Raw genomic sequence first — 15718 nt, forward strand, 5'->3', positions numbered from 1 at the left:
GGCAGGAAAAGTCCATGAATTGGTGCTTGCCAGGACAAAAACCTTCTGCTTCCTAAACAGCGACATTCCTACTAGGAAGATGCGACCGTTTGCCGTGGAATGGCTCAAACAAAAGGCAGAGGACTCATTAGCAACCATTTACACCCTGCCCTGGGTGAGTAGTTAAAGCAGGGTAAGAGGCAGTTTCACACACAGCCACTGCTCCTCTCCATTTTGATTCGTGCCTGAGCTAAATTTTGAGCTTAAAGCAGATTCATGGCTACAGACGAAAGATATGCCATTCTCCCAAAAATTGCAGCGTGAGAACTGATGGCTTGACAGCTTAGAATGTACGTGATTTTTTAAAAACTCACACCACAGAAATGTTCTGAGCAGATTCTTCGTGCTGTGCTAGCTTAATTTCCTTCTACACCAACTCATCCAGTGGCTAAACGGAAGGCAATGGATGCGGGGATTTTTTTTTTTTATTTTAACAAAGCTTTTGATTGTCCAACATTGGACTCAAAAATCCCTGTGAGGTTCCTTCAAATTCGGGATATTGTTTCGATTATTCAAATTTCTCATGCAATGAAAACCACGGAGCTCACAGCTGTGGGCTACACCACCTCTTGAATTAATGGCCACTTTGTGGATATTGTTTTAATTATTCAAATTTCTCATGCAATGAAGACCCAGGAGCTCATGGTTGTGGGCTACATCATCACCTCTCATAATTAATGGTCGCTTTTTACCATTGCTTTGTAGATAATTTATTTCTCCTACAGCCAAGGCTGCACCCACACAGCTCATCCCCTCTGGCCCCTCGGTAAGCTGCCAATGCCCCACTGAAACAGGCTAATGGACTTATCTTGCTGTCATGATCCTGAGAGGGAAACTTGTTCTGGGCTGTCAACAAGCTCCAAAGGAGTGCTGGTTCTCAGAGCACAGCCCACGGCGCTCTGCTGCTTTGCAAGGACTCGGGAGAGCTTAGGCTTAGGCAGGAGAAACCCGTAAAGCCGGGTCAGGGCCTGATCTCACTCTCAGCCCAACTCCCCTGGCAGAGGGACCCTCCTCTGCACAGCGCAGCTCAGCAAGTCTTCACCATCATTCATCCCAGCATTTAAGGGACAGTTTACACATGCTAATGTATGCTAATGTTTTTCTGATGGGTTTGTCACTTGTTAAGCAGGTTGTGGTGACGCCTGGGCTGTTGAACAGCTTTTACCCCAATGCGCAGTGATATCTAAAGAGGCACAAATTGGAGGAAAGATTTTTAACGCTAACAGCCTTAAATCTCCCACCACAGGTTTGTGTTGTTTTTTACGTTTAGATTTACCTCTGAATTCCTGGCCTTATCGTCCTCCAGCGACTGATGGAGTTAAGAGGAACAAAAAAATGCAGCTTCCTTCCAATGCGTCTGATTTTTGAACTATTAATATTTTAACCCATTACTCTTGCTCCATTTCACATGGATTTATGGTAAGGAAATACCAAGAGGATGCAGCATGAGCTCATAGAATTCTCCTCTCCTCAGCTTGCCTGTCAATCAGCTCTGGAGCTGCTACAGCACTGCTGGAGATGAGAAAAAATGTTAAACCCAGAAGATTCAGCAACTCAGGAAACTGCAGCAAATAAAAGGCAAGCCCCTGAGTATCCTCAGATAAATTCATGCATCTCATCAAGGGTGCCGTGGCTCTTTTCACCTTTTGGGGATAAGCTGTGGACAGAAAACACCATGGTGTCTAACTTCTGACGGAAATCAACCTTGCTGACTTTCCCAGAAGCTCCCTACTGAATACCTGGCAGCACATCTACCATTCCTGCTGTGCTGAAGCTGACTGGAGCTGGTTTGTCCTACTTGATTATGAGCTTGGCAAGCCTAAGGTCCTTAAATACACCAGGAAAACACCATCTTAAATCACAGAATTGTGGAATCCTGGGATCTCCTGAGTTGGAAGGGATTCACAAGGACCATCATGTCCAAATCTTGGTCCTGCACAGGATATCCCCTAGAATCACACCACATGCCTGACCTTGTCCAAATGCTTTTTGAACTCTGTCAGGCCTGGTGCTGTGACCACATCCCTGGGGAGCCTGTTCCAGTCCCTGGCCACCCTCTGGGTGAAGAATCTCTTCCCAAGAGCCAGCCTCACTCCCCCTGACACAGCTCCATGCTGTTCCCTCAGGTTCTGTCACTGGTCACAGGGAGCAGCAACCGGTGCTGCCCCTCCTGAGGGAGCTGAAGCCCACAGAGAGCTCTGCCCTCAGCATCCTCTGTTCCAGGCTGAACAAGCCAAGTGTCCTCAGCCACTCCTTGCACGTTTTCCCCTCTAGACCCTAATTCCAGACAATTGTTGGCATTTACAAAACTGTCCTATGACCTTCCTGCTGATTAATTCATGATTGTACTGACTCCTCAGTTTTGGGGTTTCCTCCAGTTTAAGGAAAGTTCGGGTCTTTCAACTAGGCCAAATCCCTCCTTAGCATGGAGGATGGACTTCCTCTGTGCCCTTATTCTCCTGAGGAGCTCCTTCCCACCGAGCTGAGGCACACCCTCCTGCTCTGGAAGTTTGGCAGAGGTGAAGGGGCAGTTTTGGCTGAGGTGAGGGGGTCAGTTTTGCAGAGGTGAAGGGGCAGTTCCGGCAGAGCAGCGGCGTGCAGAGCTGGGACTGCCGGCCGCTGCGGGGATCTCGGGGCAGCACTAACACAGGAGCTCCCCAGCACTCCCCTCACACCGCCCCGCGCGCTGCCCTGAGGGGAGGGAGGGGCGCTGCCTCCGGCCCCCCCCGCCGCCCGCCCCTCGGCGGCACGTGACGCGGTGACGCACGCACGCACAGGCGCGCGCCGGGTGACGCCGCGGGCCCCGCGCGTTTGAAGTTGGCGCGCGACTCGCGCCCTCGCTCCCGCCCCGCTGTCGCCCCGCCCCGCCCCGCCCGCCCCTCCCAGCCTGCCCCGCGCGGCCGCTTCCCCGCGCGCGCCGGCCCCCCCCGCCCCCCCTTTCCCCCCCGCCCGGGCCGGCGGCCGCGGCAGAGCCGCGCTGGGTGGCGCGTGCGCACTGTGCCCCGCCCGCCGCCATTTTGTGTCCGAAAGCGACTGTGGAGCGATTAAACCGCGGGGCTGGTGCCGGGGCGCTTAAAGCGGCGGCGGCCGCGGCGGGGCGTGCGGGGCGCGGCGGCTCCTCCGCGGGGCCCGCGGGCGGCGCGGGGCGGCGGCGGGGCCCGGCGGCCGGAGGGAGCTCGGCGGGGCGCGGGGCGCAGGTAAGCGGCGGCGGCGGGGGGTTTGCAGTCGCGTTCTCCGGCCTCTAGGTGTCACGATGGGGCTCCGGCGCGGCTGGGGCCCCGCAGCGGCCGCCGCCGGGGCAGCAAGGGGGGCTTTGTCTCCCTCTACCGTCCCCGCGCCGCCGCCGCCGCCACCGCCGCCATTCCCCACAGCGCGGCGCTGGGCTGCGGCACCGCCCGGGCCGCCCGCCCTCCTTCCCTCCCCGGCCGCCGCCACCCGTCGGCCCCGACTCCATTTTCTTTCCTTTGTCTCCTCCACCGCGCCACCGGCGCTGATTAACCGCCCCATTACCGCCCCCTCCCTTCCCTTCCCGTCCCGCACGTCCCTTCCTTTCCCCCCCCTCCCCCGCCCCGCCGGGCCCGCTCCCCTCCCGCCTCGCCACCGCTCCCCCCCTTTCTCGCACCTCCGCGGGGCTCGCCCGGCGCCCTCCGCCCGCCGCCCGTGTCCTGCCGCGCTGTCCGGCCGGGCGCTGCCCGCGGGGACGGCTGCGTGTCCCGCTCCCGCCGGCCGCCGCCTCGCTGCGCTGGCGTGTGCGGCGGAGTGAGAGGCGCTGCGAGGCGCAGAGCGGGACTCGAGCTCCCTCTGCAAGGCAGGCTGAGCAGCGCCATGCAGCAGCACCGGGGCGGGCACGGCTGGGGGGCGCCCGCTCTCGCCGCGGTGACCGGCCGGCAGCCCCCCCGCACCCCCCGCGCCGCTCCCGGAGCGCGGCGGCCCCGCCGTTCTGTGTCCGCCCTTCCCCCCCCGTCCCGTCCCCGCCACCCCACTTCGGGCCCGGGGTCCCCACGGGGCTTGGGGCTCCGATCGGGAGCGCCTGGGCTGCCACCGAGCCGCCGAGCAGCTGTGTCACTTGCTGGGACCTGGCCCGGCTGCCCGACTCGCGGGGCGCCTCCCCGGGAACCTCCCGGGCCTCCGCAGCCGGGCCCTTGCCCCGAGGATGGAGCCCGAAAATTTAATGGCAAAGGACGGCGTTATTCCCTCCCTTCCATGGGTCTGTGCTGCTTGGGGGGGGAGGCACAAAACCCGATTCTTTTTGTGATGCAGAGGAGGAAACCGCACATGCTCTGTGTCCAAACGCTTTGCTGTTTGTTCTCTATGTCAGCTTTAGATTTCTTTAGAATATATGTTTATATGGTATCGGATTTGGCCTTGTGTTAACCTTGTGAAATGACTTCGGTAGAAGGGTTTTGTCGTGTTGTATGGATCCTTCTCCGTTCAGTGTAATCCTTAGGACTTGCCTGTTGGTGAAAATGAGCTCGCTTTCCTGTTTGTGACTTCCTATTTTTTTGCCGAGCATTTCTCCCCTTAAATACAAGCATGGCTGTTCCTCATCTCTGGCCAGTTACTGAATCCTAGTAATAAACTCCAGAGGTGTCGTTAAAACACTGCATCTAAAACACTGTTTGCCACTTCCAGTGTACGTGTTTTTGTTTCTGTGCAGGAAGTGTGTAAATATCGTCTCAAATTCTCCAGTTTATTAAATCTTCTGCCGAGCCTGTTGAATTTGTAGTAGCCCGTTGAGTATTGGAAATAATTCCGTGCTGTATTCAAGCTGTTCTTACTTAAACGATCCCCCTAACACTTTCCTTCAGTGTAGAGGACATCAGCAGAACTGAAAAAAGGAGTAATTTTAGTTTAAGAGCAAAGCAGTGCTTGCTGCCTTTTTTTTTTCTAGGTTGATGGATTTTTACTTCCATTTTGTTTTTCTTCTGGATGTGTAGGGCCAGCTCAGTTTTAAGGTCATCCACTGTGCATGGATGGTTATTAGGACGCACAGAAAGGCTCAAGAAACTTTGTGGGATATTTTTGAGGAGCAATATCTGAGCAAAAGATGCAAAACTCAAGTTCCTGTAGCCTCCAGTGGCCCTGCAACTGAAATGATACAGCAAGGCTCGTCCATCTCAGACAGAGCTTGGAGAACTGTCACTAGAGCGTTAAGTTTGCTGGTGACTCGTGCCTGCAGAGTTTCTGAGGGAAGGAGCTATTTCAAGAGCTGTTTTCATGTGAGCAGGCTGGATCTTGACTGTGATCTGTAGCTAATTTGTGTGCATCCTCACCAGCTCTTGGGGCTGCAGGTTCATACCCGCCTGCTGCGCTCCCAGGGCTGTGTCTTGAAACGCCAGAAGCTGACCCGTGTTATTCTTGACTTTGTTCAGCATTTACCTGAAAAATCTAATTGTATGGGATTACTAACTTGCTAAGGAATTTCTGTGCACAGCCTACTCCAGAATTTAATTTCTTCTCCTCCCCTTAGGACTTCATGTCCGAGAACTCCTGCTTTTCCAGATTTTTGGAAGTTGGATGTTGAATATTATTAGGCCTGTCTGTTCTTGGATCAAAGCCAGCCTATTCCTTGTACTTATCCCTCGTGCTTAAACAGGTTCCACTGACCTCTGGATAGCTCTCCCTGCTCTGTCCGAGCAGATTTTTGTACCTGAGCTCTTTCAGCTATATTATTGATTATATTTGCATAAAAACTCCCTAATTCCCCATCCTGCCAACTTTTAGCTTCTCTTACCTCTTTATCAGAGAGGGAATGCTCGAGGGAGTAATAAGCTTTAGGATCCCAAATGTGCTTGTAGGTGTCCTAGAAATGTGTGTAATAAAGAGCAGCCACTGCTTTACCTGCACACGAGGACACACACTGACAAAAGCTGAGAACCACCAAAGCTTTGACTGCTTGTTTTGTGTGTGATAACTTACTGAATGTACTGATTTATTTGCTTAACTGTAAACCCCTGTTCATCCATTTGGCTTTAGTTCAGATGCCCAGTTCACTCTTTGTTATACTAAACCTTGAAATGTCAATACAGTATCAAGCTCTGCTACTCTGTAACCTACATGGTCTTAGAGACACACACCCAGATCCAGGAAATTCCCTTTTGTTGTTTATATTTAGTGTTGGTAACAATGGCTCAGATCATACCTGGCACTTGTTCTTTCAGGTTTTTTACTGAAACGTAGAAAGAATCTGTCCTGATTATAGCTAAAAATACTGCTTTTATTGAAGGATATTTGAATTTCATTTACAGCACCCTGTTCTGCTGCTTCTCCCAGATCTCTCCAATAATTCATCAGTCTTTAAGAACTGAGGTATGCTTATTGCAGATATATTTAATATGAAAACTAAAGAGTTGCTGCTCAGCTGAGTGATCTGTTTTTCTCTTATTAATAAAATAACCTCAAAAAGAAGAGCAGAATAAACAGAAGGTGAGTAGGGAGTTTTATGTTTCAGATCATGTTAACATTTAAGTTACTGTACACAGAACAACTCAGTTTGGGTATCTTATGTAAATTAAAGCTAAAGTGAAGTTTTCCTCAGTATTATAAAAAATTTGGAAGCTATAAAATCTTAATTTCCTTCCAATGTGGTTCTTAACAGGTGAAAAGAGAAGTAGTGCAGAGCCAGCTCTCCAGAATGGCGCAGTTAACGTGCAGTGGCTTAGGGGACATCTCTGATAGAATGGACTCCCGAAGCATTATTCTCTAACTATCCCTGCAGGTGAAGTTTTGAGTCATAGATAGAGCTGCATTTCTTCTCTAAAGGTTTGTTTTTAGAGATCCCCCCTCAGTTCAAGCCCTCCCACAGTTTACTGTCAGCTACCTGAGGATTTCAGTGTGCTGTGTGGGACTCATATTAAGAGGTGTGGCCAGGAATGTTTGAAATTATTTTTAAAAAACAAGGGCAGTGATCAGTTAATATTCTGACCAGTGACACCAGCAAGGGCTTGTATAATGGTAGCAAGCTGAATTACAGGGTATTTTCTTCTCCTGTAGTGCAAGTAGCCTGCCCAGATACACACATTATATCAGTCAGCAGCAGCATCTTATTTGTTCTGATATAGCTGCAAACTCTTGAAATGTCTAAAGCTTCACAGGTTTCACTGGAAAGCTTTGCTCAAATGTAAAGACAGGGTTAAGTAAGTTCATCTTATACTGAAAATCTTGTTTTGCATATCTTTCCCCACACTGTAAAAAAATTTATTGACATCTTTGAATTTGTCAAATTCTGGCAAAACAGAAGGCAAATCCCAGATTGTTTGGCATGTGAATTGCACCCCTGTCTGTATTAATAATGCATCATCATTAGAAGCCTGTATATGTCTCAAACATCCACAGGTAAAGTACATAAAAAAAACCAAGCACAAGCCAAAACTTAACATGAAAACCCTTTAAAACTGCCCCCCACTAGAGTACATTGGGAGGTGAGAGAGACATCTACCTTGGCACATTTTTCACTACTGGAATATTTTTAACTGCAGTATTCAAAGGGATGTTTTATAGTCAATGCACTTTGGAACAGTAGTGAAATTCCAGGAGGTCAGAGAAGTGCTGATGTGTCAGTTCTGAAAGGAGGTGGAGTGGATGAACATGGCTGTGCAGGGAGGGTGGCAGGTGCCCAGAACACCTTGGGTGTTTGACTAGCTCTGCATGGTGTTAACACACATGTAGTTCACATTATTACCAGCTCTCCCATTTATTCTTAGTACATAATTTAGTTAAAGTATAGAAAAGTGTTAATCCCAGTAACAAAGGCTTTAAGAAAACAAGAGCTTGTAAAATACATTTCTTGACTTTTTTAAAGGACTTGTTCATGATGACCTTACTATATATTAATATTAGTACTGAGTATCAGTAAATTCCATTTAGTTCAGGATTAATCTGGGGGTGTACAAGAGTGAATAGTTTCCATGGATATTCAGCAAAAACTAGTAGTTGCTTGTCACAATTTATTTTCATTAATCATTTTGTTGGGGAAAAATGTGTTTAAAAACTGTTCATTATAAACTTCTGGTTCATGGAAAATCACTGGGCACTAAGGCAGCCATTGTGATTGTCAGGTGGAGTAAATCGAGTCCAGTGTGTGCTAAGGCTGCTGCATGTAAAGCTGTGCACCTGGGAACCAGGTATTTCAGCTGAATTGAAATCAAGGCACATGGTATCCTAGAAAGCAGTGATTGAAGTGTGTTTTGGAGTCATAGTGAATAAACAGCATAAACACAAGTTTCCAAGGTGATGCTGTGACAAAGAACCTAATGTGGTTCTTAAATGCATTAGTGGAATAAGCATGGGTGTGTTCTTGCCCATCTTGTGGGATGGGATGATGTCATTCCCAAAATCCTACATATGGTTTTGGCCTCAGCACTCAAAACCCTCAAAAAATTACTGTGTGAAATTCATCTCAAATTTGATGGAAAACTAAGCTGTATTGCCATGCAGTAAAATGCTAAACATGAGCAGCTTCTCATCAAAACTGAGGTGACTTAATGAGAGTCCTCAGATATGTCCCTTACAAAATAATACTGGATGTTAGTGATTGGTGATTTTGTTCTAATCTTGCTGACAAGCACAATATGAATTTGTAACCCAGTAAGTTCAAATTAAAAGGCTTAAGTTCCTCACAGAGAGAGTGGTTAACTAATGGATTGATGTCAAGAACAGTCATATATTTCTTTATTTCTTAATGTCTTTGAATCCAGATTGTGGGGAAAAAGCCCTGAAAATTACTTCAGCCAGCTGCAAGGTGCTGACCTTTTCTTGTTTCATGTATATTTAGAGAACTGTCATCATAAGAGGTCAGACTTGGTGATAAACCAGGGTGCTAAAGAAAAAGGTTGGATAGCACCTCCTCTTCTCTTTCTCTTGATCCACCTTTCCTCTTTTTGAGCAGAGAGAGGTTTAGGACTTTTCCTTTTCAATCAAGAATATGATCAAACCAGTAAAAGTTCTGAATGGGGGAAAATAAGCAGATATTGATATATATTGGGGATGTGTCAAATAGTGTCCTGAATACTCAGTCCAGACTTGTGGCTAATACATCCTGATCTGAGGCTGTGGCACTGGGGAGCCTTTGGAAAGATAAATGTTACTTCTCTGCTGCCAGGACAAGCTGCTGGCTTGTGTCCAGCTCACTGCCTACCAAGCAGCCCAAGGACCTTGGCACAAGCACTGCTGCCCAGACAGTCTTTGTATCAGCAAAGGGGCTCTTCCTTCCTGCTTCTAAGCATGGAAAATGCACAGAGGGTGAGGCAAGGTGATTTTATTGAATCCACTAAAGAAAGCATAGCTCCATAAAGTTTTGTGTTACATAAAATTATTTATTGACTCATTTTATATATTGCATTTGTTGTTTGTTGTGTGGAATTATATTATCTGCAGTGATCCTAGTTTTCAACTGGATGCTGAGTAAAATACTGACTTCATCAGGAATTAAACTAGGAAGCATAAAGCTGTGGAAGAAGGAGTAAACAACTCAATTTTAAGCTATGTTAATGCCTCGTGTGTGGAGATTTGACACAAGTGTTTGACACTTTCTGAGCTCTCAGGGATGTTACAGTGAACAGCTTGATGGTGGCATAAGCATCTCTAGGTGGAGATTGCTGGAAGCTAAGGCTTTTTTTCCCATCTTATATTAAAAAGGTGAAAAGGGGATGTAATCTGGAGAACTCAGAGCTACAGAGCAAACTTGCATGTAATCCATGTGCTCCTCTGTGTGGTAATTTCAACAGAAGCACGTGATGCTTGAGTTTGGCAGTTCTGGTTTTTCCTGGCTGTTCATAAGAAGGTGAATGGGGTCACTGCTGCTGCCCCCTGAGCTCTTCACAGAACTCACTCTGTGCCCAGTCTGGCTGCTGTGCTTCACACAGGGCCAACTTCCTGAGTAAATGCAGGGAGTTTTGTGGTGAGCCTGTAGCTTGTAGGAGTAAAAAATGAGGTAAATCCACCACAATTGATGGGAAACCTGTTTTGGTAAGAGACTGTGGAGACACTGTAGGTTCAGAAGGGGATCCACAAGTCCAGAGGCAATGATCCCTAATCCCCTGACTGGATGTTGGGATAAGGGTGGTAAACCACAGACATGACTGATTGCTCTCCCTACACACTTTCCTGCTGGAGTTTTTGGAGACAGACTGCTGCACTAAATGGACAGTGATCTGTCCTTGTAGGGCTTTTTTAAATGCTCATGTTGGATAAAGGAATTTTTAAATTTTTTTCCTAACCTATTGATAAAAGCTATACAAGGAAATTTACAATTCTTGCTCTTTTGGGAATAAACACCAAAGCATTTAGGGAGGTGAAAGTCAAGGCTTCTCTGGAAAATTAGGTTGGCTTGCATCAGGATTGTTGTGACCCCATCTCCTTCCACATATGTGCTGGCAGTTGCATCCCCAGGTGATGAACTGGTCAGCAAAATTTCCTTCATGAAAGCAATAGCATGTAAGTGGATGTGGAAAAAATTATGCCTCAAGTTTGATTTGAGTCTTCATGGAACCATGCCCCAAAATATTTTGGGGTAAGTAGAGGCTTTCTGTGAGGGAAGCCAAGAGTACAAGTAGTAATAGCAGCATTTGGCTATTTGTAAACATTTTTTACTCTTTTGAAATGGAGCTGTAAACTTCCCTGTATGTTTAAAATTGTTGTCCAGGCAATTGAATTCTGCCATTGTTTAATGTTGAAAGAGACATGGTTTCTCTGGACTGGCTCCTGGAAGAGCCTTTCACTGCAGTAGAACCAGTAGGGATTTTTTTTTTGGCCAATTACTTCAGCTTCTTGTATAGTTTTTCTGTCTCCTTGTATTTGATTTGCAAAGCTCTTCCCTTGAAACCACTTCTAACATCCAGAGATCTAAAATGAAAGCAGGAAATGCTACTGAATTAAAAATACCCACTGGTTTTGATCATATAATTCCATGACATAAGTTAACAGTATCACATTTTAACCAGTAGCTTTCTCCTGTGTCCTAAACTGTTTGCAGTGGAAGTGCAATCTAAGCTTCAGTTTTGCTTTCTCAGTATATACTGCAAGAAAACCCCTTAAAGGCACTTCAGGAGTTTCCAGATTACAGGTTGGAAAAAAATGACATTTTTGAAGGCTAGTAGTTTCAAAGCTTATCAGATTATTAAAACCTTTCTTCTTTTCTTTTCTTTTTGGAGGATGGAAGAAGTTAGTGTTATCCAGCATTCCTGCTGAGTATATAACTTACTGCCACTTCTGATCTTTGAAGAGAGATTTATCGCTTCCTGTGGCAATACTGAATACTCAAAAGGTACTCATTGATTACTTGATCCCTGCCTACCTTCCATGTTTATTAATACTCTTCTCTCCTTCCTGCCAAAGAGTGACTGCTGTTGACTCCTGCCTGCTCTGAGCTACCTGGAGCATTACATGGTCCCAGACTACTTTCTGCTTTGCTCCTGTAGTGTGTGTCCTGTTAAAGCAGCTGCATCCTCTCCTTGTCCTACCAACATTTTGACCTACACGAAGAAGAATTTGTGAGCCTCCATGACAGTGTGGTGGACCAACTATGAAATATTTTGATGTCTCACTTGCCTGATGTGCCATCTGTAATGGTTTTGGAGACATCTGCTTTGAGTGGCTGGTGCAGGCAAATCCTTAGGGATGATTTCTCCATCTCTCAAAGGAGAGAGATGGCATTGAATGCTTGTCCTGCTGTGTTCCAGTCTGGCTCTTCCTGGTTAGAAGTGCTGGTTCCAGTGCAGTTGTTGGTCACTATGATGTGCTGCCTCTGCAAACAGGCTGTCCTGGGCTGCCAAGGGAGAGTTTTCATCTGCCTTTTGGCACCTTTCCTGTTGCCTATCTGACAAGATACAATTTCTTGTTAACATCCTGGGGAAAAGAGGATACAGTAGCCCTCAATACTTCAAAGACAGATTTTTCCTTTTTTATTAGTTTAGATTTATTCACTGTGGACCTGGGTTTTCTCCTGCAAATTATAAAAAAAGTAGTAAAGTCTCTTGTCAATACTGCTTCATCCTTTTCTTACTGAAGTCCCTATAGGACTCTAGATCTGCTGTTGATCTTTGTACTTCATAGCACATGTGATTCTCTGTCTCCTAAACAATAAACCACAGTATTTGTGCTTTTCTAATGCTGTTCTCTTCAATACTGGGTGGATTTGGATATCCACCACTCTGAGAGTGCTGGTCCCCAGTAGATTGCTGAGAGTTACAGTACATCTGTTCATTTGCTGAAGAACTGATCAGTATATGAGAGCTTGCAGAAGTGTTCCAGGGCCTCTACATCTTGTGTGGAAATGAGTGCTGAACCAGTAAATGTCAGTCCTAGGAGCATCATAGTTATAACTGCATACATGGAAAAATATCTCCATGTTTTGTGTTTGAAGTTTAAGTATATCCTTCATTTTATGTGGTGCCAGAGAGTGGTAAAATAATTTTGGTTGGCAAGGACTTCTTGTGGTACCCTGATTCAATCCCTGACTCAGTGCAGGGCCAGCACTGATGCTAGATGAGGTCAATTAGGGTTGTATTTAGGAAATATTTTCGTTTCCACAGCATCTCTGAGCAACCTGTTCCAGTGTTTGACCACTCATTGTTGCAGCTGGTCTGTTGCACTTGTCCTTTGACTCTCTGCTTCCAAGAGTGTGGCTCCATCTTCTCTTTGCTTCCCTTTGGAGGCAGCAGTAGGATCTCCCCATGGTCTTTTCACAGCTAACTCTGTCATTCTTCTGTGTAGATCTTGTATTCCAGCCACCTCATTGTTCTGGCAGCCTGCTGGTGTGTTCTTTCCATGTGTTCTGAGCTCAGCAGTGGACATGTGAAGCACTTCAACTTTTCAGTTTGTCTGTTTTCCTTCAAGCTTTTCAAACACTGCCCAAATGTCAAAGCTCTGATGGAATGTAAATTCATGCAAGTTATTTTATGCCAGAAAATAATGCACCAGGTGTTAATACACCAGGTATTTAACAGAAGTTGTGTCATCTCTGCAGTAAAGGAGAGTAGAAGTGACTTACTCTCCCTTTGGGATGTTCCCTTGGAGTGGATCAGAACAAGGGACCTTGCATTTTTGGAGCTCCCTGGATTTTACATTAGTGGGTTGATACTTCTTGAGTGGTGTCCAAGCAGCTTCAAAACATCTCTTAAAAAACTCCAGTAACTTATTTCCTTAATGAGAATCATTACCTTGTAAACAGAGAGGGGCAGTGGCTGTGCCTTGCATTAACTCACCACCAGTGCTAATCTGCAGAGATCCCTGTGAAATGTTCTCTATTTGTGTTGTCTTCAGTGTAGAAAAGAGCTGCAATTACTGGTTTGTTTTCTCTTTCCCCTCATAAGAGTTTGGGTACAATCTTGATTTAAAACAGCTTTCTTTACAGTTAAATAATTTCCCAAGCAGAAGATTAGTTTTGAAAAATGGAAGAAAACTGATTTTTCTTGATTCAAAATTTCAGGAAACCCAAAGTGGATAAATAGATGCTTCCATTCAATTCAGTGTGTTCTGTTGTCCTCTTGTGTGTGTGACAAAACTTCTAAAGTGATAATATTCCAGGTGGGAGGTGTTAATTTTGTATCAAGTGTCTTTTGAAGGGAGATCTCCTTCTCTCCTGAGGCTTTTCTGCATTACTTGAAAAGTTTGTAAAGTTCAGGAAATCTTTTCCAGTGTTGCACAGCACAGAACCTGGCAATGATGCAGCTTGCATCAGCAGTCTCAATATGCCCTTAGCAGTGGAGCACACCCCATGTATCCTCTGAGCATCCTCTTTCCTGGTCAGGGCCTGTATGTAGCATTTGTGATTTTTGCAGAGTGAGTGTTAAATAAAAAGAGATAATTTCCAAATTTTTTTAAAAGCTCACTATCACTGAACATCCACAGCTCCAACAAACCTCTTATCAGTAATGCTCTTTGAAGCTGGTAAACAATTAAAAATAGACTTGCCAAGTAATAAATGCAGGACCCAGACTTGAGTGCCTTGTACTAAATAAATGACAGAAGAACCTGGAGGGGAAGCACTTAAATTCAAAGGGTGTGAAATCCAACTAGTGTGAAATCCAACACTGCTTGGCCTTCATTACTGAGTGCAGCAAGAATACATGCCTCTCTTGAGAATCACTCCTCTGGACTTCCTTGCCATTCCCAGGGTTTTGAGCATGTGTGCACACTGCACACTGACAAGGATTACAGAAAGGTGTAATGTGCTGTCTTGTAAATTCTGTATTTCTGTAAATGTGGGTATTTTAAGCCCTTAATTGATAAGGGTAATGAAGCTTGCTTCAGTGAGCAGAGAGCCTTGTCTTCCTCAGGGTGGCAAGGTTTAGGACTGTGTTAGAGCTGATTTTGTTATTTGATATAAGCAGTAGATCCACTGCTGCATTGACAGTGTAAGGAGTGACATTTGCTCTCATTTACACCTCTCAGCAGTAAAAACTCCTTGTGTGTGATGTGCTGTTCCACAGCACAGGACAGAGAGGCCATCTGAAGTAGGCAGAGCTGGCTCTAAAATGTCACATTGCACTTGTAATCTGATGTGAGGCATCCAGAGCTTTAGGTTGTCAGAACTGTGAATGCTAAAGAGTTTGAGAACAAGTAGGTAGAGGAGCTTGTAAAATGAGTTCAGTCATCCTAGTGAAAGTATTAAAGCTGATTAAAATATTCCTTTGGTTTTGCTTATGGCTCTTTTGGTAAGTGAAGGGGTCCTCAAGCAGTTATCAGTTCTGTTAGGGGTGTGGGACTACACCTGTGTTAAACAAGCATTAAATATTGAACTCTGCTTTTATTCCCCCCCTCCCTCTCCCCTCCCCAACCCCCCTTACCTTTCTCTTTTATGTAGTTTCACTAGTTCATCTGTTCTGTTCCAGAGTGAGTTGTGACCTCAGGAGCTGCATGAAGAATAGCCAGCATGAAGAGAACAAATCAGTCCAGGCAGAAGTGCAGAAGCGCCAAGAACATAAATGTAAATTGAGGGGGTTTAAAGTGTGGTATGTGTTCCATGCTGAGGCAGTAGTTTCCTGAACATAAAGCTTAACATTGTGCTAGTAGAAACCCGTTTGCCCTGCTTCTCTTTTGGCTGCCCTTAGTGTTGGGGCACACCAGAGACCTAGTCTGGATTGAAATCTTGGCTGGGTGAGTTCTGGCCTGGCTTGGTTTCCTGATGGTAGCTGCAGTTTTGAGGGTGCTTGAGCTAACATGAGGTATTGTTGGGCTGATGGAGGCAATGAGTGGGCAGTTTAAAGGCAGATATGGTTTCTTTGCACAGTGGGTATGTTTGGAAATGAGACCTTACTGCTTCCTGGGAGAAAGGGTTTTTTTCTTCCAAGGTTGAGTGCCTTTGTGGGGTTTTGGGGGTTTTTTGCTTCATCTGCTTTGAAGGTTGATTGTAGCACTTTTAGGGCTTGGTGTATGAGCATATTTGGAATAAGAGTCCAAATGAGTTAGGGGTATGTGTAAAACAATGAAGCTTCTTAAAATTTCAGTATGAGGGTCACTTTAAAGGAGTCACCTGGGTTTGATTCTGTTTATGTCTGCTCCAGCACTTACTAATTCAGACTAACTTTTCTGTGACTCAAAAGCAAGGATGTCTTAATTTAGGCTCTGGGAGATTTTGTCCACCACCCTTCTGCCATAGGTGTTTTCAAAACTCTCCTGGAATTTCCTGTTCCTGCTGCAACAACAGTAAACTGCACCTCAGTGTTTGCTACAGCCTGAC

At 46.0% G+C, this 15718-nt stretch overlaps 1 protein-coding gene across 6 annotated transcripts in view; it reads left to right on the forward strand.

The window, feature by feature from the left end:
* The first annotated feature begins 3218 nt into the window (after positions 1 to 3218).
* Positions 3219 to 15718, forward strand: part of CTCF (CCCTC-binding factor) — a 34806-nt gene continuing 22306 nt past the window's right edge. For 2 of the 6 annotated variants that reach the window (XM_064723252.1, XM_064723255.1), the window contains exons 1-3: positions 6785 to 6801; positions 11190 to 11302; positions 14871 to 14965. In XM_064723252.1, coding sequence (XP_064579322.1) covers positions 14912 to 14965 — 54 coding nt within the window. In that variant the 5' untranslated portion in view covers positions 6785 to 6801; positions 11190 to 11302; positions 14871 to 14911. Of the gene's footprint in view, positions 3237 to 6637; positions 6758 to 6784; positions 6802 to 11189; positions 11303 to 14870; positions 14991 to 15718 lie in introns of those variants that run through there. The other 4 variants (XM_064723254.1, XM_064723253.1, XM_064723256.1 and 1 more) reach the window with 4 other exon arrangements.

The sequence above is a fragment of the Zonotrichia leucophrys genome, chromosome 11, assembly GCF_028769735.1.
Source record: "Zonotrichia leucophrys gambelii isolate GWCS_2022_RI chromosome 11, RI_Zleu_2.0, whole genome shotgun sequence".
Classification (NCBI taxonomy): domain Eukaryota; kingdom Metazoa; phylum Chordata; class Aves; order Passeriformes; family Passerellidae; genus Zonotrichia; species Zonotrichia leucophrys.